Source organism: Daphnia magna, linkage group LG1, assembly GCF_020631705.1.
Source record: "Daphnia magna isolate NIES linkage group LG1, ASM2063170v1.1, whole genome shotgun sequence".
In the NCBI taxonomy this organism is placed as follows: Eukaryota; Metazoa; Arthropoda; class Branchiopoda; order Diplostraca; family Daphniidae; genus Daphnia; species Daphnia magna.
This window is the reverse complement of record NC_059182.1, coordinates 10695800-10723179: the sequence shown is the minus strand read 5'-3', so window position 1 is coordinate 10723179 and position 27380 is coordinate 10695800. Positions and strand designations below refer to the sequence as shown.

Sequence of the window (27380 nt, the reverse complement as noted above, 5' to 3'; positions counted from 1 at the left end):
ACATGAGATACCTTTCTGATTCTTTTCAGCTGTTTTAATAATAGTCATCATTCACTTCTTGATTATATACTCAAAATACAACTTTACCTCCTCTGTTCTGGATACAACGTACAAACACACACAGTTTCGTCTGTTTCTCCTTCTCTTTCTATTTTCCAATACCGACGATTCTCCGTCGTTCTCCCTCTCCCCAGAAACTGGCTTGTACAACCCTTGCTGGTTCCAACAACCACCCTACAATTTTGCATGAATCCTCAACATAATACCGGTATACGGATCTCAAATTGAAGGGTAAAATTCTGCATGAAATTCTCTCTCTACAATGAGAAATGATGCGGAAGATGGGAAATTCAAATTGCAATGCAATATACAACACTGACATTTAATTAGGATGCACGTACAAGTAGGGATAATGGAAATAAACTTTTCTAATACGTAACACATTGTCTATAAAATAATTAATACAAGTTAATGGTCTAATTTAAATTCAGTTGAATAATTTACCATTAACAAGAAGATTGTTGAAACTAAAAATTGATTTGCAAGAAAGTTCAAAACCTAAAAAACGTTAACTAAATATTCTAGCGGAAATATAACCTTTGTTTAAGTTGTTTCCCAATTATCGAAACTATGTACTGCGCAGCACTGGCCTTCAATGAACTTGCAACTAGTAATAATAGAAATGAAATTCTTGATTCGGTAAGGCATTGTAAGGGAAAAGCTAGATATTAAATAGAAGTTATCTCATTTATCTTTACTTGAATAATCCGATGTGTTGTACAATTGAAAGTTAACGCGAAGTTTATAATATAAAACTCTGTACCGTTATTACTTTAAAAAGTTGTAATTGATTTTGAAGAAAAAGTATTTTAATAATTATTAAATATTGTGTTAAAATTTTTAGAATCTTTTTAAAAACATTCATATATGGATGTTTTTGGTGTGGAATTACCCTTGTAATACTGGATTGGGATTTCATCACAATTTACTTCTGATGTAGAAAGGAATAAACTAATTGATGCAGATCAAATAATTTAAAAATTTTTTAGAACCACTAGTTTTTTCAACCAAATAGCTTTACTACGAGACCTCTATGCAGTGAGAATGTCTCTGGCGGTACTGACAACTTTCAATACTATCGGATGCAGCCAGGCAACCATAAATGTCTCTAGCAACGTGAGGCAAGTAAAACATTGAGTGTTGTGCTTGAATCACGTTTATTTTTATCATCATCATGATCATCATTATCATATTTATTTTAGAGACCATGTTGGTTTGAAAACAACAGAAATATCTTCCACATCCACAAGAACAATTTGCTCGCTGATGTAAACTTCAAATTCACCAAGAATTTGGTTAAATTCTAGTTTAGCAGAGCATTTTTTACATTATTTAGATTCTTACGATACAATATATATGTTATATCTAACCGCCTAGAATTCTTTGCTATTACTGCAAATGAAAAAGTCCAGTTTCTACATTAATTTTCTAAACTATTTTTCTACATCAATTTTTATTACACTAAACTTTTCGTTTCTACCTTTTTCCTACTTTTTGGCTACCATGCGTAGTAGAACGAAAAAGGTAGAGAAATGCTGGAAAATTTCGTTTACTTTTAGCTAGTAGGGGAATGGAAGATGATCTACCATATAGTAGAGAAATGCGTGTCTACCATAAAATAAGAATTAGCAGACAAAAACGCAAAATCACAACAAAAATGGAGGGGCGATTCCCAAGTAAACATTGCAATTTTTGTTGGAAAATAACATAACAAAACTTGGAAAGCGAACGTACAGTACTTTCTTCTGATGACTTGCAGGTAAATTTTACTTCCCCCTTTAAATTTTTCATATTTTCTTTGCTTTTATATAACTATTTCCACTTTGGTTTTTTAATTTTGTTATTGAACATTAACATTTTCTTTGTTTTTTTTGAAATATTTGGGTTAAATTAGCGATTAAAAATGAAAAAGATAGAAATTATAGTGAACAATTAATATCTAATTAGTAAAAGTAGGATTTAACTATTAACACATACTCATATGTCTTAAATGTAAACATACTTTAGTTTTCAGTGAGTAAGTTCTTAACTCAATCGCCGAAACAGACACGAAAATATAGTACAAATAATAATATATTCAAATAGCTTATCTCGGCTTGGCAGTCGAGTGGTTAAGGCACTCGACTGGCTACGTCGAAAATGTGTGGTCCTGGGTTGAATTCGGTCAATCGAAAACTTATGGTTATTTGTTCGTTTATCTGTGAAGCCACCATATAAACTTGAAGTAGCCCAGCAACATAGTTGCACACTTCCCACAATCTTAAAAAACGTTAAATAAAAGTAACAACACGCTCATTTCTGCTTTACACATCAATTTATCTCACCCAGCAGCACACGTACAATGTGCACCAATAACTGAGCATAATTGACTTGAAACTGCTGCCCGTGGCTTGTATGGGCTCTTACTTAAGGCTTGGAAAGGTGAGACCTAACAATAAATGGATTATTATTATTTATGTGATTGGATTTGTAGTTTTACTTTAAGACATCTTGGCCTTCATAAATACAACTTGGGTTGCGAGAGCAATTGCCATGAACTCTCTAACCCAGCCATCTCTAACAGCCTGCTGCGATTCAGAAGAAATACCCTTGTATGCACCAAGGGCCTCCAAGTGGTTTTGATAACTTTTGGTTTCGACCAAATAGATGAATATGTCTGGGGGAGAAATTTTGGGAACAATTGGGCAACAATCTATTCCGTGTTTCCACATAGAATTGGGAATTGAATAGGGACACTCACTATTTAACAATTTTAATTTATCTAAGTAACGAGTTTTCGCATCCCTTACAAGTCCATTTGCATATTCGGAACACGACATAGTTTGACACTATCAAAAAACAAACAAAACGATGGATATAATATATAATATAATTAAATCAAATGAGAAAAAGATGTCGAACAGCCCTATTTGGCTTTTGGTACTGTATATCCATCATATTTAAGGATCTCTACTAGGTCGTAATGTTGAAAATTTATTGTTGTTAGGTAAATCAAATACAATAGTTTTAAAGTTTTTACCTTTATTTTCTTTCTTTAGTGCACACTAACTAAATTAGGACAGACATTTTTACGTAACTGTCACTATGGGTGGAGGATTATCTTGTCTTAAATGTACTGAAAGAATGACAGTTTTTACTTTGACAAGCTGACGTTTGGCAGTTTTACAATTAAAAGTTCAGTTAAATAGTGGGAGAAGGATGAAACTGTTCAGCTCAATGAGGCAGTCATTGAACATTTGAAAGAACTCGCTATTTATAGGGGTAATTTTGTATTGAATTTAGCATCAGAAGCATAGAGAATAATAACTGATTTTCTTGTAAGTATCATTTAAAATGTGTTTTACATAATTGTTAATTATATTAATACCATGTGATTTGTAATAGTAATGTAATAGGCCAATTGTTAAATATACAATATTATACTACTGTATGACGAAATTCATTTCTTTAGACCCTAAAGGTGTAGACAAATTTAATTTAGCTATTTTCTCAGACAAAAAACAAAAACTTCTCTTTCTCTCCTTTCTCCCTCTTCCTATTTCAGCCATGAGCCCCACACTTAGACATACTTCAGCTTTCATCCTGAGAAAATGTCGGCTCATGGTAACTCTGATAACAGGTGCTCCAACCGTCTGAGTGTTTTTAGGGCCCAGAGTTTTGTACCAAGGAGTGAAAGTTTAGACCGTGAATATCGGAGACATGGCCGCCACCAAAAGAGAAGTGAGATGCCGCTTATTCCGGATAGGAACGAAAACTATCGGGATAGATCACCGTTACGGCATTCGACAGAAATTGGGGGACGCGCTTCGATCCACGTGTGGCACCCAGACGCTTCTTACTTGCATCACTTCGACAGTTAGTCATCGTAGTGTCGATTACCGTGGGGAGTGTATTCATAGGGATGGTGAGTTTTCAAGATCACTTCCACTACTGTCTGGTATATCTTGATCAGAATAGTCATCCGATGAGAGCATCGGCTCCTTTTTTGAAGCAAAGTTATTTGTATAATATCCCCAAAAATATGTATTTAAGATAATGTGCTTTCACCTCCAATGTTGATAACTGTTGAATTCGTGTTTCTGCTGGTGTGTCTGGGGCAATACCAATAACTTCAATAACATCAAGCTGAGAGGAAACCGAACAACGTTCGACATCTGATTCAGACACATCATCCGAATAATTGTCCTGTTCACATCTAAATTGCAAGTATGATGCATTTTCCTAATTTCGCCTTCTTTTAGTTCTATCTGTCATTCCTCTCTGCGGTTGTTAAAAAGTTTAAACGCAGTTTAATTAAAAATACAAGAAACTCAATTTTCTGATATTCGTACCTATTGGTTATGGTTTCAATTAACGAACGCACGTCAATAATAAACAAATTATCAATATATTGGTAAACGAATACAAGACTTGATAATTCCACTAATGTCAGACGACATTTGTAAGATCATTGACCACAGGATGGGGAAAAAAACAAGTGACGCAACAAAAGCGAGTCTCGATTCCCTAACCATTAAAAAATACGCCCCCTTTTTCAGTCTAGTTTAATTTGAGATATTAACTGGTGTTTAAGCTCTCTTTGATCTCAAGTGCATTTCCTCTGTGCAAATTATCGTTTATATTTCTATTTTCTGACTGCTGACGATAAAATGATTACCTTCTTAATCGTCAAATTACAAGAAGGGAATGGAGGTAACGAAATCATACCTAGCACTTGGTATCATGATGGATTGTGTTCTTTACCATCAAAGAATATTCTCAAATTGGCTGAGAAGTGTGAGATTTTGAAGATGGCATGGAAACGGTATAAATGCAAAGGGCTCTTCCCTAGCAAGACAAATTTTCTCTAATCAAAAAACGATTAATACAGGGTTGTAGATCTTTTTACGCTGGTCATTTTTAATATAGAGTTTAGGGTGGTCAAATGAGCGGGAGTGTCCGTAAAACGCGTACAAAGTTTCAAGTTTTACGGAACTGACGCGCTGCCCAAGCCGGCCAGAAGAAGGGTCGGAATGGGGGGATTGCGCGTACCCATGGGAGAGGGGACAGTGAATTACCTGAGCCACACCATACGGCCCCATGTTTTCCCTTTGCCTCGCATGTTAACGGTGGTGTAATGGTTAGCCGGTGTTGCGAAATATCCGAGGTTCGAATCTCCGTGAAGACTAGATGGATATTTCAGAATAATTGATTGAAGATTGGAAAATACAACATAATCAAATACTGCAATATCAGTAAATATTTTTGTCGACATGTTAGCAAGTCTTAAAAAGTGTCTGGTCTCGATGATGAAGAATGATCAGCGTAAAAAGATCTACAACCCTGTATTAATCGTTTTTGGATTAGAGAAAACTTTTCTTGTTAGGGAAGTGCCATGCAAAGTTCTCTCGAGTCACGGTAATTCTTGTTTGTCATGTTGCAGCTGTATTCTACTAATAAATTTTTTTATTTTTATAAGATACATTTCAACAAGCCGTGAACAGAAAAGATGAGTGTGACACTTCGGATTCAGCAGGAGTGTTTTTGAATGGCTCGAGGCATAATTTGAGATCGGAAGGATAAAAAAGAATACAGATTCAACGACAAAGAAAACAGCAGGTTAAACCTCCCTTGCCCTCCTCCAACATCGTTTCTAACGAGAGAGTTGGCGATGAAATCGATACAATTGACACTGGTATTGGTATTGGACATGTACCAAAGCCTATAACACCAACAACAGCAAGCAGGAAACAATCCTCGTTACAAACGACTGTTCACGAAGATTCTGATTCCGGTATGGAAGAGAGTAACATATCTCAAATTATCAATGCTGGTCCGGTAACACAGCCACCAACGAACACATACCTTTATTGCTCAACGTCTGGTAAACTATGTTCAAATTTATTCATTAATGAGTGTCCCCTTTTACAATATTCTTTTTTTATCAGTTTTAGAGCCAAGCAAAACCCTATCACTTGGTGGTACGCGTGCATTATAGCAGCCAGGGACGAGCGACGCAGGCGAGATTTCTCGTGGCCAAAATGGAGAGAACTTTGGAATGATACAGTCACAAGCACTAATGACAAGGCCTTCAACCTCACAAGAGACAACTCACCTAAACTTAAAGCGCAAAACCCCATTGATGGGTAAGAATGCTTCGCATATTTCATAAACACATAAATGATATTAATGGATTCTTAATCTTCAGGTTCAACTGAGAAAAGATCGTCTTTTGAAAAAAAAGTACCATAAAATTTTGCGAGTAAGAATTTGAGTTGTTTGCTTGCCGAAATATTATTAAATTCTTGATTTTTTTTTACTTTTTTTTATTACAGACCAAAATCGATATTTACGCGTGATGGCGAGAGAATTATCTGACATTAGAGCAGAGCAACGAGATTTGCGTCGGCTTATTATTGCGAAGAAACAATCTGTTGGAAGTGTGGAACAGAATATCGAAGGAAATCTCCATCCAGTCTTTCAGAGACACGCCAGCCTTCCGTTAAACACAAAACAAGACTTCCAACATTTTGAGGAGGAACTGTTACAACCGGAAGTTAAAAACAATCTTGTAAGTTCCAAAAAATGTTGTAAATGAGCTATGGGGTTCCACACCAAAAAGTGGTGTGGTGGAACTTCCACCACAGGAGGGTGTGGTGCACCCCTCGTAAATGAGTCAACTATTTCTAAATCATATTTTTCAATTAAGGTGGAAATGTTACGTTCATTCTTTGAAAAAACCATAGACGACACAATCAGAAGAATATGGCGGGAGGTAATGACGAACGAACTAATGAAAACTTACACCTGGAGTGGAACCCCTAAACCTAATAGCAGGAAGGAAAAGGGTCTGGTAGTAAAAGGTTCAAGATTGCTCTCAGCTGTTATTGAAGCAGTGAAATTTGGGGACTTAAGTAAAACTCCTATCCCAAGTATAGAACAAACTTCAAAAATTTTTATAAGGAAAGCCGTCGATAGGCTGAAACACAATGTAGTAGCTCTACATAAGTTGAGCACCTAAAATGTCATGTCCAAATTTATTTAATTGATTCTTTATAGGCCGCAAGGCCCAGCAATGTTTTGATTTGGATGTACAATGCCAGATTAGAGAATAAACTATGTGACATGTTATGATTTGTATTTGACCTTTTTGGGCTAGACTTCTCCTTCTATAAACATCATTTGCGACTCCTCATTACTTTTTCAGATCATTACGTTGTCTTTCTGATGTCATTTTCTTTTCCTGTAGAATTCTTTAGCTATCTTTGGGGCATCCTAAAGACGACAGCGGGATATTACCTTGTTAAAAAACCTCTCTATGGACGTCTTTTATTCACCAAAAAGACGACTGAAGGTAGACGTCAAACTGTCTTGATGGACGTCTTGAAGACACTACTAGTCCCGGACATTCGGACGAAAGGAAGGGGTCTTAAAGATTACCTAAAGACGCTCACAGACATCCACAGGACATCCCCACTAGGGACAACCGGACATCCTTGGGATGTCTAAAAGATGGCCCGGTGCTATGTGGGTTAGTTAAATGGGAGCTGATTCCCTGGGCTAATCCTAAAAACACAGGATCTTCAATATTTTTTTCTATGGCAGCAACGCAATACTTTAATAACTTATTTTTAATTGTTTCTTCTCATAAATTTGCTATGCTATTAACTGGAACTGGATTAGGGGTCTCTTTAAAAGGTCTCTCCCAAAAGACGAACACTCGGTCCGATCGAGCAACGCTCCCTCCAATTGCGGAACCACCCGTCAGATGCTTTAAAATTCAAAATTCCTCTATTCTTAGCTTCATGGGATGAACGAGCTTGAATGTGAGCTCGTGAGAGAGAGAGAGGGGTTTGTTTCTAAAAGTAAGATTCGGCATGGCGTTAAATCAATTTTAAACAGCAGCATCCAATTCGGGATAACGAGACTCATTTGCAATCCGTTGTTTTGACGGCTTAAACACTTTCCTCGTAGAGAATTCCTTTATGTTTTCTTTGTCACACTTTTTCGATGTATTTGAGATTTGGAAACACCAAACAAAGAGGCAATATACACTTCCGATTTTTTCCCCTCAATAAGTTCGATAACTTTTATTTTGTCTTACAAAGATAGACATTTTCTTGTTTTTTCCTACTACAACGCACATTTACCAACACAAACTTTCCCATTTCATGACAGACACAGATAAAAGTAACAGAGTAACTAATTTTTTTTTATTGTTTCCGGTATGAATCTTTTTGCCGCCTATTATAATTAGTTGGGTGATTGAACCTACTTACAACATTGCCTAAAAAGATAAAACCCATTACAATAAGATTTTTTGCATGTTTTAAAAGGCGAAACCTGTTGATTTCCGCCATGGAAAAATAGGTCTAGTTCATAATACGGCTAATGTTGGCGCTGAAACACGGCAAAGAAAAATCGGTTCGATAACCGAGCCGGTTCCATAGCTAGGCGGTTCTATAAGTGGACCGTTACTGTATTGTAACTGCGACCAAGGCTTTCTATGCGGTTGAGGCTATACCGGAGGCTGTCGGCTGGCGGTCTGGAAGGTTCAACCAAGCCGGGAAGACTTTGCAGGCTGTACTAGAATTTGTGATGGTCACCCGATCAGTATGGCGTAAGCATGCCCAGGTTCCAAAAAATATAATCTGTAAAAAATTAAATCAGCCCCGTATCTATGCCATCCAACGATTTTGACTAACTTTGCTAACTTTATACTTGTCTTTAAATCCAGTCAAAAATATTACACCATGATTGGTTCTGACACATGATTTCTGTAAATAATCGCCATGTTTATCGGTAAATACATTCCGGGCAGTACTCCCCCATAGGAGCTGGGCCCAGTTTAAAAAAAAATGCCTCAAGTTGGATAGAGATATGCCTCAAGTTTTGCGGACAGTTACGGAAGGATACGATTGATTTTGCGTCGAGACCAGTTCAACACGTTTTCTCCTCCCCGCTGGCTATGTCGAATGAAATGATGTAGTTTTGTGACCACGAGGTAATTGACCTTATTAGGAGAGGCGCGATCAGGGATGTGAAAGATGGGTCGGAGGGCTTCGTTCATTCCTTTTTCGCCATCCCAAAAAAGAAAAAAGGTCTATTTAGGCCCATAGTGAATCTGAGGCTCTTGAATAAATTTATTAAATACAAGCATTTAAATGGAGGGTCTGATGTCAGTACATTTTTTTTTGCTACGGGAAGGGGATTGGAAGGTCAAATTAGATAGGAAAGATGCATATTTGACGCTGCCGGTACATCCCTCTTTTCAAAAGTATTTGTGTTTTGAGTTGACAAATAGAATTTATCAGTTCTCGTGTTTAGCCTTTGAACTGGCTCCAGCGCCTAAAGTGTTCACTAAGTTTCTCAAAATAATTATGGCCCTACTACGAAAGGGGGCGTCAGACTAATAATTTATTTGGACGACATATGGATCATGAACGCGTCAAAGAAGGGTCCTCTTAGGGACATTAATAGCGTTATCACTCTGGTCCAGTATTTGTGTTCTTGGTAAACTGGAGCAAGTCACTACTGATGCCTACACGGGTTCAAGAGTATCTAGGGTTGGTGATAAACTTCAGTTTAAGAACACCAAGGGACAAAATGATTTTTCAAATATCCCTAATTTGGGAATATATGCTGATGCATCCTAAACGGGTTGGGGAGCGTGTTTCAACGGAGTTAAAACTCGAGGCTCGTGGGCCTTGCTCAAGACGCACAAGCATATTAATGAGCTAGACGTGAGCAGACTGTCATTTATTTTTGCCCAGTCTGGACTGAACAACCGTGGTTTCCGCTCTTGCTGGAGCTATCATGCGACGTACCACGCCTTTTTTATCCGAGCCCGGTATTTTGATGTTGGCACTGGAAGAACCCCATCGGTTACTGGCATCATAAGCCCTACACCCCGCAACAATACTAAGGCTGCCTACGAGTCATCGTAGCGCAATTGGATGGATTAGTGCATGGGAGGACATAAATCCCATTTTTAATAATTTAGGAGACATTTTGGAGTTTTTGACGAGTTTGCATGCCTCGGGTAAGCCGTTCAGCACAAGCAACACCATCGCTCTATGCTGTCTAAGATTTTTGATAGAGTCGCCGGGTATCAAGTAGGGAAACATCCGTTAGTCGTGGAGCTGCTAAGGGTTGCTAACAGACTTAACCCACCCAATCCTAGGTATACAACATTTTGGACCCCAACCAGATCATCCCTTTCGGGGCGTCGCTAGAAGAGAATTGATCCTTACCACTGTCAACCTTAGCGGGTAAGACCGTCACACTGATTGCGTTAGCTTCACTTATGAGAACGTCCAAAATCGCTTTGATGAGCTCGGATTCAGTCTTGTTTTGAGGTTCAAGGGTTAGCTTCTCTATTAGGTTCCCGAGAAAATCCCAACGCAGCGAGCCACTGGGTCATTCCACGCGAAATCTGCCGATCGATGGCGCGGTCAAAATTGGGATTTCGGTAATTTTTGGGGGTTGGGTAAAGATGGGCCAAAAAAAGTGATTCTGAAATTTTCAGAATTATCGCTTTATTAGTTTGGGAGATATAAATATTTTAATTTCTGTTTTTGTTATTTTGCCGTAAACTGGAAAAAAACAAATTTTTTGGTTTTTCTTTAATTGCGTCTATATTTATTATTATAATTTTATGAAACCTAAACCAATCGACGTAAAATTAAATTTTACGTCGATCTTCCGCATTTATTTTTATTTTTAAGAATTTTTTATGATCGGAATTTGAAAAAAAAAATCAAAAATGGTTACACTTTAAAAATTAATATTAAATCAGTGCGACAATTTAACAAACAGCGTAGAATTTTCCGAGAAACAAGAGATATGTCTACATAACATATAAAAAAATTGGGAGGGTGTTTTTTGTTAATCGTGAGATATATTGCAGTTTATAATCCTAAATTTTTGTGTTTTGTGCGCGTTTTTTCATCCCCCAAGCTCTTTCGCTTCCTTTCGGTCGGCCATTTTGGAAGGGGGAATTTTTTTAACTCATAGTAGAAACGACCTTGAGTAGAAAATGGCCGGCCGAAAGGAAGCGAAAGAGCTTGGGGGGATGAAAAAACGCGCACAAAACACAAAAATTTAGGATTATAAACTGCAATATATCTCACGATTAACAAAAAACACCCTCCCAATTTTTTTATATGTTATGTAGACATATCTCTTGTTTCTCGGAAAATTCTACGCTGTTTGTTAAATTGTCGCACTGATTTAATATTAATTTTTAAAGTGTAACCATTTTTGATTTTTTTTTTCAAATTCCGATCATAAAAAATTCAAAAAAATAAAAATAAATGCGTAAGATCGAAGTAAAATTTAATTTTACGTCAATTGGTTTAGGTTTCATAAAATTATAATAATAAATAAAGACGCAATTAAAGAAAAACAAAAAAATTCGTTTTTTTTTTCAGTTTACGGCAAAATAACAAAAACATAAATTAAAATATTTATATCTCCCAAGCTAATAAAGCGATAATTCTGAAAATTTCAGAATCACTTTTTTTGGCCCATCTTTACCCAACCCCCCAAAATTACCGAAATCCCAATTTTGAACGCGCCATCGATCGGCAGATTTCGCGTGGAATGACCCCACTGCAGTCTTTTTCATTGTGCGCATGTCCGGATGCAAATATGTGTCCAGTACAGGCTTTGAGATGTTTTATGGAACGCTTTTCACCGTTTCGAGATGAGACCGACGAGGACGAAATTTTTATTGGACAAATTGCACCACATAGGAATGTAACAGTCAACACCGTATGGAGATGGGTTGAATCGTTTTTACGGCAACGGGAGTGGACACTGTGGTTTTCACTGCGCACTCCACTAGTAGTGCGGTAGCTTCCAAAGATGTAGACGTGGTTCTTCGTGTGGTTCACTGGGAGACAGAGTTGCCTTTTAATCGTTTTTATAGAAAAACGTAGAATCGTCAGAGACGAACAGAACCCTGGAGACGCAATAATATTTTTATATACTTTGAAATCACCCTTAGGGTCTACCAAAATGAATTTCGTTATAAAATTGCGAATTATCTGAGGAATCACTAAGCGATCCCGAATTTCAAGATCATTTCGCGATCCCGAAAGATAACTTGCAATTATGTATTTTTTTTAATCATTGTAAATTACGTCATTTTTAGTAGTAGGTTAACTGCCAAATATACAATATACCACAAGAAATTAAGAAGGTCAAACAAATCACAAGCAGTTTAATAATGAATTTTCCTTGGGCTATTATTAATATTTAAAGTATTTGTAGTGTGTCTTCTTCGAAAGAACTCATAACATATCTTTGGTCCATTGGATATAAAACCGGATGTACAGTACCCACCAAACGATTAGGTACACCCCCGTTTTTTTGTGCATTCTTATTGCACTACGGGTCTTAGGAAAACTTAAATATCTTTTTACTGGCAAGGACAAATTTTTTTTCCTTTTTTCCTCTTTCAGAAGAGAAAGTGCTCTAAAAGTTATCTTTGAATGAAAAAAATGTAGGAGTTACATTCAGGGCGCTAAAGTATTGTTCACATGATTAGGTACACATTCGACAGCTCGTTTCTTCTGGGGGAGGTGCACCCTATGTATTTATGAATCAGGCTCCGTCTGTTGTAAACAATTGTCACCATGACGCACCTGCCGACGCTGTTTTGCGTGTAGTTTTCGAAATAAATGACAACGTGAACATTCAAAAATGTGCTGTATTTCGACAAAATGAAATGTAATACGTTGGCAAACAGAAAACATTAACCATTTTAAAGTCACTTTCTGAAAATAAATATTTTCCCATTAACACTCGTTTCGTTCGAAACATCGACGGGTCTACATAAGCGGACAGCGTCAAACAAGCATGGAAAGAAGTTGTTGCCGTAAATGTTAGAGCGCTCTGCAACTGGAATTGGGTAAAGAAAGGCTTACAAAGAATAAGAAACTTTAAAAAATCACCATTTGTCCTGGCTGTCTGGGGTAAAGAGTTTTATTCATAAATATATTCGATTAGTTACATTCGCTTATTTAATTTTGATTTCAGCTGGACTTTGAATAAATTCGGCTTGCTGCAATTCAACTGATGCAGCATTGCAATTCAAAACTACGAAGGCGTTTATGAGATCCGATGAAGAAACGCAAAGAAACGCAGCACACACACATTTTCTTCTTGAACAAGAAAGAGCTGAATCAAACTATGAGACTAAAGAAGATAATTATTATCTTTTTCTATCTAACTATTTATCCCTATAATCGTTTAAATACATTCGGAAAAGAAATGCTACTTTTTTTAATACTTTTCCAGTTCAAGATTTATTTGACGCTTAGTTTTATTTCTCGTTTGGTTTTTATTTCATACCGGTAAAAATATTATTGAACGCAATCTGTGTATACTTAATGGGATGAGCAGACGATCAAATCTATACGACGTCCACGGGAAGGTGATTCGGATATCTTCCGTACGTACGTATTTATGTACAATTGGCATATACCAGTTCCAAGTTTTTTTCATTACTATTACTACTAAGGACATTCGTGTCTTAGTAGGGTGAATTGATTTTTTGCGAGATTTTTTCACCGTTGAAGGAAAAAAGTGCCTTTCGTTCGCCAAGAAAAAAATAACAACCATGCGGGTCGGGTAATAATGACAACCGCTTTTGATCAGTGCGGAGAGATTTGCAGGAAACCAGGCTGTATCAAAAACACTCTTGATATCAAGAAATGCGCAAGTCACTGTGGGTTTGCGTTGAAAGCGAATCAGAGATAAGGAGATGGCCAACTTAATGGTATAGCCAGCAGACGACGCCACCCCATCTATTCACCCGCTCAGAACCCACCCTAAAATTATCTCCCTACCACCCATCGCGCTTCACCAGCGCTACGCTAGCGCTCCTACTGACCGGTGCCAGTAACATAGTCGGCAACGGCGGCAACCTTAAAACATGAATTGATTGCATTAAAGTCATTTTGTTTTTAAGAACTGCAAATGGATAATCTTGGTTTATTCATTCATGAACAAAGTATACTTGTTTAACAAATATCTCTTAGATGTTGAAGTTGACAAATTTTGGTTGAATACTTTCGTAAATGATAGGAATCGAAGTTTGAGATATAAAAAAACTATTAGTTTGACTAGCTCCTCAACACACATAGAAGAAAATTGAGCATTTACTAGAGGGAAAATGGTGCTATAATTGATAAACTTAAAAATCTCTTTTCCAACTCTTTCCAATAGATTCATTTGAAAGTGTGTTCGATTTTTGAACAATCAAAGAGGGAAACAATTGTTCAGCTTTTTGAACCAATATGAACACAGATTGTGACGGAATAACGATGGCACGTTTCCCTCTTAGTTCAGCCACGTTTGCTAGACTTAAATCAAGGGGATCGTCTGGATTGCAAAACAAAGCACTTCTTTGAACTGGAACTTTAACAGCTTTTTCTACTTTAGTAATGAGATATCCGGCAATGTAAGCTAGGCAATGATCATTAAATTGATCCTGCAACACATAGTTATTTAAGTCATTATCAGAGCCAAATATTTCCATGTCTAACATAATTTCGCCGTCGACCGAAAGGGAATTGTCATCTGATACGTTGTCAACAGACAGAATGGAGCAATTCGAGGAAAGTGAAGGAGTTACACCACCATTCTTAATAACTAACAACTTTCTTAAAATTCCCTTGAACTGAATTGCGTTAGGATTGTTGTTTAAACCATAGCGAAGCCGAATCATGCCGAAGAAATGCTCTAAAGGATCTTACTGCATATGACGAGTTCCGATGTAACCCAACGGCACATCGGTTTTCTTCAGCAACTCCGAGGAGAGCATTATAGTCGATTTAATTGGGCGAGAAATCCAATTACACAGGTTTTCCTTTTGCTGACAGAGGCTAACCGTCCATTAGGGAGTTTCAGTTGCCTTAGAAATTTCGGTAGGTCTTCCAAATCCTTCTTCTTCTCTTCTAAATTTGTCTTGTTTAATGGCTCTTTATCGCCCTTTGCTTTGATGTTCCATGAATTTAAAATATCAAATAGCTTGTTGAATCAACGACAGTATTCTTCTGTAGCCTCGCTAGCAGCAAACTTTACAAACATTTGATCAGTAACAATGCATGACTGACAGTTGCATAAATTAATATTAATTATTACCTAAGGCACCTTCAACTTGACGCGCAGATGTTGGAGAGCATCTGCTACTGACTGACTCAAGACTTAGGCTCCAACGGCCACCTTCATTTTGTGTCGCTGGAAGTAGGCATGATTACGAGTCAATCGATTTCCAAGACGAAATCCAGTTTCGTATTGGAATTCAAACAATTCCGTTATGTAATTCCATTTGGCAGGAATCCTGGATCCAGGTAATAAAACTCCTTGCGGCATAGCCAGTAAATCTCTTGCTTATTTCAGTATATGACAGACGTCGAGCATCACGTATACTGGTTCATTTGTTGACGGATGTTTGAAGTAAGGATTAAATGGCTTAGTCAGGTCATTCTTGGTGGTAACTCTACTATTTCGTCGCCTTGTCGTTGCTGTAGTTAATACGTCAGGTAACTTTAAATTAGCACCCAGATGTGTGGTCATTTGTATGTTTGTAGGCAATCCGTCAAACACAAGAGATGTCACTGTAACTCCAAAGTTTGCACATTCCACCAAAATCCCGGTTGTTAATTCGGCGAGACGCTTACTGTCAACATGGTTTGTGAAGTAGTATGCTACCGGTGTTTTCCACCGCCCATCGAGGCTTACTAGATAATAGACGAGTGCTTCTGTGGCAACGGATCCGTTTTTTTATCACTTCCGTCATTCTGTACGTTTGGGAACTCATAAAAACCAAAGTATTTTTTCAACTTGCTGTCCCCAGTGAATTCCTTTCTTGATTCCCATTCCATCAAGAGAAAGAGTTGCTTCTGCAAGGTGTTTCTCACTTATTTTATGTTGTATTTCTGCAAGGGCGTTCTTCAGGATTCCTGATGCAACGCCAACTTTAGCTAGATGGTTCTTGATACTGGTGAGTGATGGTAGAGTGAATATTGTTCTTAACTTTTCATATCCTGCTTGGAGTAAAAGCTTAGGTTTACTGATAGATTTCTTATGAAATCTGTGTACCGTCAACCATTTGCTGGTTTGCTATGATTAAACTTTTCGTTTTCAAATAGCTTGCCCACGACAGATGACATGTTGTGGACTTTGGTGAGCTCTTCTTTCAATTTTCTCAGTTCAACGTAAAGTTCTTTTATCTCCATGGTCTTCACAGTAATTGCATTGAGGGAATCTGTTAGTTTCACGCTTTGCGTTATTTCAGTATCCACCACCGTTTCTGGAACATTCGGTACTTGTATTGCTGTAGTCATAGGAACCGGGACGCAAATTTCATTTTATTTTCTTAATATCTCATTTTTCTTCTGCTTGAATCCATTGGCAGAAGCATTGTTTTCTTTTCTTATTTGATTTAATTTTTCTAGAATCTTCAATTTCTCTTCCTCCAGCATCCGATGTGCTTGTTGATGAGCAGCGTTCTCTTCTCGAAGTCTTTTCAAGTCATTCGTCTTGTGCTTTTCACCTTCGCTCTGGATCTTAATTTGTTGCCGAAGAAAAGCGTTCTCTTCACTTAGTTCATTTAAGTCTTCCATCTTTTTCTTATCATGTTCCTCAGAGATCTTAATTTCTTCCCAAAGAGCAGCGTTCTCTTCTCTTAGTTCATTTAAGTCTTCCATCTTTTTCTTATCATGTTCCTCCAAGATCTTAATTTCTTCCCGAAGAGCAGCGTTCTCTTCTCTTAGTTCATTTAAGTCTTCCATCTTTTTCTTATCATGTTCCTCCAAGATCTTAATTTCGTCCCGAAGAGCAGCAGCGTTCTCTTATCTTAGCTCTTGAATATTAAATTCGTCTATGGTCACCCCCCAGGCAACTTTGCTCCTCAAAAATGGTCAGAGAATTCTCATTAATGTTCTGAGTGGTGAACGAAGACGAGAAGCTGGCCAGACGAGTTCTCTTAGTTAGTGAATCGTTATTCACTTCTACAGGAGTTTCTTCAAACAGGAGACGTTTTGAACTGCTATTCGCTAAACTGGAATCTATTGCGAACCCAAAAAGTTCTATTGAATTAGCAGTTCTTACTCATTCAACGTACACTAATTCAAGGTCACACGGAGATATTAATGAGAATTATCTGTTCACCTGCTTGCGAAAATCTGCCATCCAACGTTACTGGATCGAGTAAGCGGTTTCGTCGATGAGAAATCTTTCTCGGTGTTAGCTTGATGTCGTTTTTGTTAAAGTGTAAAGTACACAACACGGATTTTTTTTTGGGTCATGAAACCCGGTGGGCAGAGTTTATGCCATATCGAACGTCGAATTTTCTCCTTGGGAAAAGTAAAGAACGAAACATTTGGGTCCCCGCTCTTCAAAATACAATTTATTGCACAACAGACACAAGGCATCTGACTACTGCGAATACAACACTTCAACTAAAATATTTTATGTTAGATAACAGTGAACCGGCTCTCATTTTACAGGAAAATATATCAAACCAAGGTCAAGAAGGATGTTCCTGTGCGGTAACTAGAATTCCCGAGAATTCCCAAAAGACGGAACTTCCCCCCTTCATTTTGTTTAAACTTTAAAGGTTGCCGCCGTTGCTGACTAGGGTGGGTTCTGAACGGGTGAATAAATGGAGCGGCGTCGTCTGCTGGCTCTCCCATTGAGTTGGCCATCTCCTTATCTCTGAAGCGAATTCAATGTAAGATAGAAATAAATGTTCAGCAGATTAAGTTGACCTGCCGTCCGTAAAGCCATGTTAGTGAAGACTGAACCATGGCTGTGATTTGCGAACCACTGTAGTCTTCAAAACACTACCTTTTCCCAAAATTTTTGCAAAAGGGTTGACAATACTGATCGGAGGTGCTGCCAAGGACATCATATGTAGGTTTGCTAAGTTTGCAAATTACGACCACTTTTGCAGTTTTCCAACATTGCGGAAAAATAATCTGAAACAAAAGTCGTTGATGGAGAACATATGGATTTTTATTAACGGGTACCAGTTCATCACCATGCCATCCCCACCATGCTGATTTGACATTTAAAGAATGAAAGGCGTCCTAAAGCTCTCAGTCCGTTACTAATGGACTTTGAGATGGGGATGGATTAGCAATTTGTGGTTGCAACTCAGACAATTTCGTGAGGTGAAACGAATTTGACGGTGGCTCTTTGGGGACAAAGTGAGCCACGCAGTGTTACACCACTGAGAAAGGTTCTGACAACGGTGCCCATTGAATTAGAATCGTTTAGGGGTAAGCTCAATCTGGTCTCCTGCCCTAGCAAAGTGTAAGCGACTATCTAAACTAATTAACGATATATTTAGATATTTGTTAGATAGTCGATATATTTATGTATCGTTTTATCGATACTTTACAAAAAGTTTCTTTAATATAAAATAAATGGCCTTTGGTTAGAAAAAAAAAAGAACAAAATGTTGTTAGAATTTTTTTGTGTTCCTTTGCATGGACTTGAAATCTGAGCCTTCGGGTTAAGAACGCTGTCTTCATCCTCAGCGCTTTTCCATCATGGCAAAGAACAATGCTTTTTTTTTACAGAGTATCGATATAAATTGTAGAATACAAATCTAAACTGGTCTCCGTTTGCTTTACTTAAGGATAAACAGTATGTTGCTAAGCTAATTATATCAGTATTTCCATCGAATTTCAAATCCGATTTCTTTTATTCCTCATGCTACACTATGCAATTAAAATGATTTCGAATTGCAATATCTCATTATTTAAAGCCCGTAAAAAATAAATTTCATCGCGTTTTATCTAAATAAAAGATATGGTGTTTGTGAGATTTGAACTACGATACTGTATGGCACCAGATGGTAAGGTTTGCCATCAAATTATTGTCAGTTTATCCTACGCTTTGAGTAAACTTTGTGAACGAGTATCGAAATAATTTTCCAAATAAGCTCTGAAATATTTGTAAAAGCTGCTTTATTTTCGGAGCCCGGCAAATCGTTTTTCTAGCTACTAAAATTCATAACATTTAAAAATCCCTTTAAAATATATCGATGTATTGATATTCTGCAATTAGCTGGCCGAGTGGGTCATAGATGTCTTCTTGGGTTAAGCACAGAAAAAACAATTAGTACCTTTTGAGTTTCAAATTGTGAATCACCACTTCCTAGCACGTTCATCAACCTAAGTTCCTTATAATTCATTTTTTTAAACTTATGCTTGTTATTCATTGCTTTTTACTGCTCGTATCTGATGTCGCAAAATGGAAGAAGAACGGATAGTCCTGCGTGACTTATTTTTGAAAAAGTAGGGCTCTTAGGTTGAAAAGTTTGCAAATGTTTTCTGTGTCTCATGAAAGTGACGTTCTGTGGGAACACATCTAACATGATAAGGCATCTTGGAACAAACCATAATGATATTTATTTATTGTGCATTCAAAAATGAATAGGGCACAGCCGAAGGCAGTAACGAAGGAGAAACAAAGAAAACTGTTAGACGGCCACAACACCGATGAAGAAACTTACGGTGACATTTTCCTGTTAAAAACAAAAACAGCGTTGTTTAAATCTTATTTTGTAAATGAATCTGCCGTCCCGGATTACATTGCCGATGAAGTGGTTGCTAGTGCTGCACCGCCTGAGTGGATCTAAGGTAGCGAAAAAAGTCAATCCGCTTAATCTAGTTTTGCTCCTTCGACATCGACTTCGACTGGAAAGTTATGCAATTTATTAGCTTAATTTATCCTCAATTTCGTTTTTTGTATTTCTAGGTGAAGGTAGAGTCATTTCTTTTCTCAGAGGGATTGATACACTGGCTTACATTGTACGCCAACCATTGCTCTTTATTGTTAGGAGGATGCGCTGTCTCTCTATCGTTGTTGATGTTCATTTCAACGCTTTCGTTTTACTAGCGATCTGCGAGTGCGACTACCTGCACGTAGCACCATCACTCACAAATCCCTGAGCAAATCCATAAGTTATCTTTGGTGGAGTGAGTTTCCCCCACCACGGATACCTGGACATGCCGGAACAATCGTTAATACCTCACTGTCATGGTTCATTTAACCAATTCTTTGATGACACTGGTTTTTCGTGCTTTGGAAACAGAACTCCTCGAAGAATCTAGCACTTTGGAGAACTTACCCGATACGCTACTCGCATTTTTCCGTCATAGGGATATCCCAGCTACGTCCTTTTGGACCAAGCGGGATGTCCCATCCAACGTCTAATGAAGATCACCTGGAAATCGAAATGTCCAGTTTTTTTGACGTCCTTAAGGATCAACAATTGGACGTCCTGAAATGGGCGTCCATTGGATATCCTTCATTAGACATCCAAAGAAAAACAACAAAGAAGAAAAGCCTATTCCTGGGATCGAACCCTAGTTCTCTCTTACCTTCTATTAAAAAATTCTTCATAATTAAAAATTTTTTTAAACATTGACTTAGAAAAACTATTCTCACCGAGGTTTGCGAGTGGGTTATTATAGTTGTTTTTTATTCTTAATAATAATTGTATTATTACTGGAGCCGCGATTTAGACGTTATGCTTTATCTAGTCAAACGAGACGTACGACATGTATGGCCATCTATAAAAGACGCTTGTTGCTCGATAATTTCTGTGGCGCCACTTGTTTTCAGAAACTGTTTAACCCTCATTCCCCCCTTTGATTAAGCGACGTCTTTGAGCCTTAATGGCGGTTTCGGTCAGTCTAGATTTTGGCTCACCCTTTGTGACTTTGATTTTGACCGACTTTTCCTCCACGATTCGCTTGGTAACTTGTCTTAAAACTATGTGAATGGGTTTTTGAAATTATAAATTTGTATTTGTGTAGAATACCTACAGTATCCTACGCACTTGACTGATTTGAGTGTATGACGTAAGCGGGCACATGCCCGACTTGACCTGGATTTATTTCCCTTTGTGGTAATTTTAATTCTAACGTGTGCTTTCATATGTTTCCTGACCCGGCTGTATTTCTATGTAGGGATTTCCGTTAGTAAGTGATTGGCCCAGTGTGTCTCATAGTTGGGACTCACTATTAGTCGACCTGACAGCTTCACCCCAATCACTTTGTAGCTCGTATGACTTGACCGGGTTGGTGAGTGACTTTAATGTGTGTCGATTAAGATTGCATGGATTTTATTGTATGTCTTGACTTAGAGATCCCTGATTTATTGGATGTGAATTGACTCCTGCCTGTGGCAGAATTTGACTTGATCGGTCACCCTGAGTGACCCCTGTGCATGATATCTCACCCAAGCCTGTATTTCATCTCAGGTATTGGTTTCGCAAACCCACATTTTCTTCATTTAGTGTTAACTGTAAATATTTTTTTAGGATTGGGGAATATAGCTTCAATTTATGTAAAAGAGTGATCGCATTTACAGTCCACTCTCACTATCGCGCTATCAATTACACACAATAATTCCTAAGTATACTTTTACCTAGAGTATACTATAATAGCTATGATTTAAAACTGATATTATATTAGTTCAAGTGTCGTATGAGAATATAGCTTACTTAGAGTATTTTATAATAAATAAAAAACTCTTATTAAACTTTTATTATTTCCATAATTACATGCAATATGTTTATTGCAAGTAGAAAAAGAAACTAATACATGTTTCACAAATGGCGAACAAAGTTATTGCATCCGACGTCCAGTGTATCGTATTTGGGTATTAAAATAAAATTATTTAAAAATAAAATACTTAAAATACGTATTTTATTCGGTATTTGTATTTGGGCTGTTTCTTATTTAAAGTATTTGTATTTGTATTGGTCGTTTACGCTGAAAGTGAATAAAATACAAATACAAATACAAAATACTTTTTTTTCAAAGATTTGAAGTTTGTAAATTGGCAACAGTGTATGAATCGAAAGTAACTTCATTTTGGCAGCTTTATTGCACCTGCAAAACGTTTTGCAATAGCTTTTTCTAGTTTCAAAACTTTCAATTGCATTTTTCGTCGTCTGTTTGTCTCGTGTGTGTTTTCATTAAACCACAAGTTTCTTTAACGTATTATATATTTGGATAACCAAATTTTTCCCTCCATCTCTTTTTAAGTCTAATTTATTTGTAGTTAATTTTTGTTTAAGAGTCCTTTTTTGTGATCGACCCGGCTAGCAGAAGAACCCGAATTCTTTAGCTAGCTGGTGTATTGTTGTTCAATCTATAAACGTCAAACTTGTAAATTTAACAAGATGAAGTGTTGCGTACGAAACTGTGAAAAGAATCACAAGGATGGAGTTCAATTTTTAAGTTTTCCTAAAAAGAAAATTCATTGTTCAAACGAAGTACAACAACTCCAGAATTTGCGAAGGAAACCGTGGGAGGTTTTTAGGAAAACTTAAAAATTTAACTTAAATTGGTGAATTATCACCAAATGAATAGCGAATCCACTGTTAGGTACAACAGTGAGGTAATACATAGTTATAGAGAAGAAAACAATATTTTTAAAGTGAAATGGTTGGTTTTCCCATAAGACGCTGTAGACAGCGTACCACAGATTGGACACAAATTTGATTTTCGCATTTGCGGAGAATGCGCAACGTAGGATGTCCAACTGCTCCATAAAGGAAAAAAGTATTTTGTATTTGTATTTGTATTTGTATTTTATTTTATTTGGTATTTGAGGTTTTGGGAGAAAAAATGTATTTTGAAGGACGAGTATTTTAAAATATAGTATTTGTATTTTTAAAATACTAATTTTTTTTCAAATACGATACACTGCCGACGTCCCATGGATGCAAAAAAGAGTCCGTTTTTGAAGATCCAATTTTGGACATCCATGGGACATCAAAATTGTAACGGGCTATGCAAGGCTAATTTTGGACATCCATGGAACATCAAAATTGTAACGGGCTATGCAAGGCCAATTTTCATCCCCACGGAACAACACCTGGACGTTCGTTTGGGATGATATCAAGGACCTTTAAAATTTACCTCCATAGATTATCGAAACCGCCTCGAAAGACGGCGGACGTAGGTGGGAGCAACGAACGTCCATAGGATGTCTCCAGAACGATAAATGCTAGTAGAAGAGAATTAAAAATATTCCTGGAGAGTGTTAAATCATGGTCTATAAACTGGAGGTTGAAGAACTGTCGTCTGCTATGGCTGTTTTGCTGGTCTCGTCTGCTTAACCTTGAGAAAATTTTGGGGCATCCGCTAGGGGCGCTGACTACCCGGGTTAGTCATCATTTTGCCGCGTAAACCATGGAGAGTGACGGCTGAGTGATTTCAGTTCGTAGTTTAATCATCGAAAAAATCAGTTTTAAGCTAAAATAATTACAAATTAATTCATGTTGTTTATCTACTTTTCAATATCACATGTAATCAGATCTAGTTTATTGGTTTTCATTTGATGTAAGTGACACTTTGAGCATGATATGTGAATCCCCAAGTCTTATGCAGTGCCATTATCTCTTAATCTAATATTTTAGCATTTCCTTGTAATAGGACAATAAAGATGCCAAACCGTTGTTATGTCCCCGGATGTGAATCTGGTTTCCCAGATTACCCAAAATATCTTGGTAAATTTACCATTATTATATTATGTTAGGTTATTCTTCCTAAAGTCGTATTCCGCGTATCTCGTTTGCTTTAAATAAAATAAAAACGCTAAAAGTAAGTAGATTTTGTACTAAAAGCTATGCCTTACGCGGTAAAATCGGCAAAATGATAACTAATCCGGGTAGTCAACGCCCCTAGCGGATGCCCCAAAATTTTCTCAAGCTTGCGCAGACGCCAAAGCAAGCAGAACAGTTCTTCAACCTCCAGTTTATAGATCATGGTTATAATTGCCACAGCTTTAAAAAATTTCAGATCAATGGTAGGCTGCCATTGATCGTTGATTGGACATGACCTTACCTAGGTTATCTACAAAAAGTAATACCTCAGACTTCCCAGCCATGGAGAGAATCGGCAACGATTTCAGATATTTTTCAAGACAGTACCAAAAGTTGCAAAGATCTGCACGAGACATGTGAAGAACTCGGGGGGACAAATTTTCTGAACGCAAATTGTTTGTACAAAATGGACAGGTACGAGAGAGCGTTAAGTAAATGTTTGGGCGGTCAGACAGTAGAATCCATAGACAGAACCGGCGTGAGACCAGAACATGATCACTCTCAAGTGTGAATAATATAGTTATAAATGTATTTCTAGGATGAGAGTGTTTCTCATTATATTTACAGACGGCAAGTTGTAGTCCGGAATAGCAATCTGAAATAAACAATCAAAATATAATGTGATAAAATTAATTTTATAACTTAATCAATGAACGCCGTACTTCAATGCATTCAAGTAAAGCTATGAATGACAATACATTAAGAGGAAGTTTGCCTTCACGTACAAACATACAACCCTAGTCAGCCCAGTATCCAGCTAGTTTTTTCGTCAAGTCTTCGAGTCCGTTCGATCACAATTTCTGCTCAGTTATCTCGATCTCGACAATACAAATATTTTGATGAATTTATCTAATTATATGATTCAACAAGGAATTGATCAATCGCTGGTCAATTTCTATCAAATGGATCGCATAAAAATTTTTCATTGCTCCAGTGTACTTAAGGGATGCATATTGCATTCTTTAAAAAATTACACATAATTAATATCTGTTCGCACTCATTTTTTCTAGTTATTCAGCCCATTCACGATAACAGGACTCATTCAACTTTAAAAAGAGCAAGATCTCAAAATTAAAATGAAAAAGATTGCATTTTTAAAGTGATTATGAGTCCTGCTGTGCTGAAAAAAAGTGAATAAAGGAGACCACTGTTCTACTCATTGATAGATAGAAATAAAACAAGTTATGTGTAAGACTGTAACAGTAATGAATTTTGTATAGAAATTTTATTTCCTTTTGGTTACCTCCTGCGTGTCTTATATACGGAAATTTTCGTTGTTTAAGTGCTGATTAAGCCCTTTAAATTTATGTTCCCAATTTTATTCATTAAAATTCGTTTGGTAGTTTAGTCATAATTGATTTTAAAGCAAAAAATGAAGAAAAATGGGGAAGGAGAGGAAAACTGGAAAGTGGCTGCTATACATCAATACTTAAAGTATTGAAGTTTTAACGCATATTTTTTTATGTTCCTCCCATCAACACCTATTTTGTTATTACATTTAAACTGACAACTGTCAATAGCCGTTGTACAGTTAATATATTAATTTAGAAAACGTAAACTTCAAACCTTCTAAAATACTAGTATAGATTTGTCAATGTAAGTATACCAGAGCAATAGAGACAATAAGATGTTAAACTAGTGAAAAAAACAAAACAATTTCAATAAAATAGTTATATAAGTCCATTCTGCTTAAAACAGAATCAAATTATTGTTATTGTAAAGGAAATCTAATAGAGCTCATCATAAGGAATGAGATTTTGCACTATATTATTTTTTTTTGCATTTCTGAGAAAAATTTTCAAGAGAAAAACTATATCTTTTTATAATTTTACTGGGCGATCGAAGAAACATTGAACAATTTTTAGATATGATTGAATCACTACTGACATCAAGTATTGATGTGACGTTAGTGATTTTCTCAAAAGGTTAAGTTATTAGTTAAGTTAACAATGCTCGATTTTTTCTTGTTACGTTGACGCGTTAATTAACGCATTATTAAAACTAAAAGAAAAGAAAAAGCAATAAAGAAAAAGAGATGGGATGGGGATTGGGAAAGATTAAAGCCAACGGCAAGCAAAATTTTCCCAGCAATGCTCTTCCTTTTCTCGATTTAATCAGTGCACTTTCCTTTCTAAAGTAACCTAAAAACACGACAGGTAAATGGTAAAATAAACAAAATTTAAACCTGACATCAAACCACTGTCAAAAAGTGGGCAACTAAATGCAGCAAGCATGTTTGGCTGTAAATTTTAAACAGGGGCTTGAACGCTACCAGGACTTGTGGACACCCTTTGCATGGTAGCTTCAAGGTCCCTGAACGAGATCGAGTAGTGACAGCGGCCTAAAATAGAACTTGCACAAGCTATGAAACAACAGGTTTGCCGTTTAGCTTATGAGAATCAAGATATTAGAAATTCAAATAAAATTGAAAATAATAAAGCAAAGAAAATATATATTATTAAGCATAAAAAGATATTCGTAATAAGCATAACAATGAAAAGGTACGAATTTCAAACAATAATCTTTTCTTGAAAAAATTATTAAACTATACTAAAGTAAAAACAAACTTTTAGCATAAACTTGTTCCATTTCTATTTAATTCTGGTTTAAAAATCTTTAGTTAAACTTTTTTTTAAAATGCTGTTGATGATTTTTTGTCAAAAAAAACGGGAGTGCTTACAACAATTATATTCCATTGTTCGAAAATCATAATTTTAATGAATGAGAGAGAGCCAAGTGGAATAACGTTCGATTGAAGTGCAGATGACCAGTCTTCTAACTCTCAGTCTCAGCCATAGTGTAAGGAATCCCGCTAGAATCAAGCTATCCGCATTTAATTTGTCCATGTTTGTGCGTTATAAAGGCGTATGTACGTTTTCTACTTTAATAAGAATTAAGTTAACTGCATTTAGTTAAGTGTTTGTACAATTTTATATTCCCCCACCCCACCCTTGACCTCCTTTTCCCGCTGTCTCTTTTATGACCACCTTCCGCTTGACCGAGTTGTCAATGACACCCGGCCTTATCAGCTAATCTTGTTCACACCAATTCGCATGTCCCGCGAACTGGTGGCACATTCCTTCATCTTCATTGCCCACGCTAACCTTAGCGTCTACATCTTTGGGGCGGTATAAAACCCACCACTTCAGATGTTCACGAGAGTCTTCCTATAACCAACTTAGTGTATACGTGTAGCGTTTCTGCGACCGCCGTGTAGTGGAAAAAAATCTGTTACCGTCAAGCCGATCCTTGTCTCTATTACTGCAGCTACTTCGACGTTTCTTCCACGGTGCCGCCACTCTTAACGCTGCGATGGAACTCAAAAACGCGTAAGTACAGAAAACTAAAAGCTCTTCTCCCTCTCTTTCTCTGACCGATCACTTCATGTCCGGGAGCTCGACGTGACCAAGCTACGGATCCTAACATTAACTGTGTATCACCCACATTTGACTAGCATCTTCCTAATTTGCTCTAACCATGCTTGTAACCCATTCTTGTAAGCGAGTAACGGACGATGAGCTACCGTTTATCACGATAGTATTCTATCTTCTGCCTTACCAAATGTAGGATGAAGACACATGTAACCAAAAAATATATAAATAGCGGAATATTCAGGAGATATCGGGTTAAGCATTTGCTATGGAGCAACATAAAGATACCCAGGGTGTATCTGGTGGATACCTTTTGCGGCTAT

At 37.0% G+C, this 27380-nt stretch overlaps 1 protein-coding gene, 1 long non-coding RNA gene and 3 pseudogenes across 2 annotated transcripts; 2 read left to right on the top strand and 3 right to left on the bottom strand.

Moving 5' to 3' along the window:
* Positions 1-2171: 2171 nt before the first annotated feature.
* On the bottom strand, positions 2172-2879 carry LOC116920623. The gene is made up of 3 exons (XM_032926746.2): positions 2552-2879; positions 2385-2490; positions 2172-2319 (listed from the first exon to the last, which is right to left on the bottom strand). Exons 1-3 carry the CDS (start codon positions 2877-2879, stop codon positions 2172-2174), a joined length of 582 nt encoding a protein of 193 aa, XP_032782637.2.
* A 2956-nt stretch (positions 2880-5835) lies between these two features.
* LOC123472510 lies at positions 5836-6545 on the top strand (annotated as a pseudogene).
* Positions 6546-14189: 7644 nt separating this feature from the next.
* Positions 14190-15279, bottom strand: LOC116922745 (annotated as a pseudogene).
* Positions 15280-16393: 1114 nt separating this feature from the next.
* LOC116922752 lies at positions 16394-17167 on the bottom strand (annotated as a pseudogene).
* A 3012-nt stretch (positions 17168-20179) lies between these two features.
* LOC116918755 lies at positions 20180-21688 on the top strand. The gene is made up of 5 exons (XR_004391644.2): positions 20180-20825; positions 20886-20977; positions 21039-21152; positions 21215-21331; positions 21392-21688. It is a non-coding gene; the product is annotated as an uncharacterized LOC116918755 (long non-coding RNA).
* Positions 21689-27380: the final 5692 nt, after the last annotated feature.

Coding starts and splice junctions, on each gene's coding strand:
- LOC116920623 (XM_032926746.2), bottom strand. CDS start 2,879: ATGTCGTGTTCCGAATATGCAAATGGACTTGTAAGGGATGCGAAAACT. Junction 2,491..2,551: donor AGTTGTATTTATGAAGGCCA/AGATGTCTTAAA, acceptor CCATTTATTGTT/AGGTCTCACCTTTCCAAGCC. Junction 2,320..2,384: donor CATTGTACGTGTGCTGCTGG/GTGAGATAAATT, acceptor ACGTTTTTTAAG/ATTGTGGGAAGTGTGCAACT.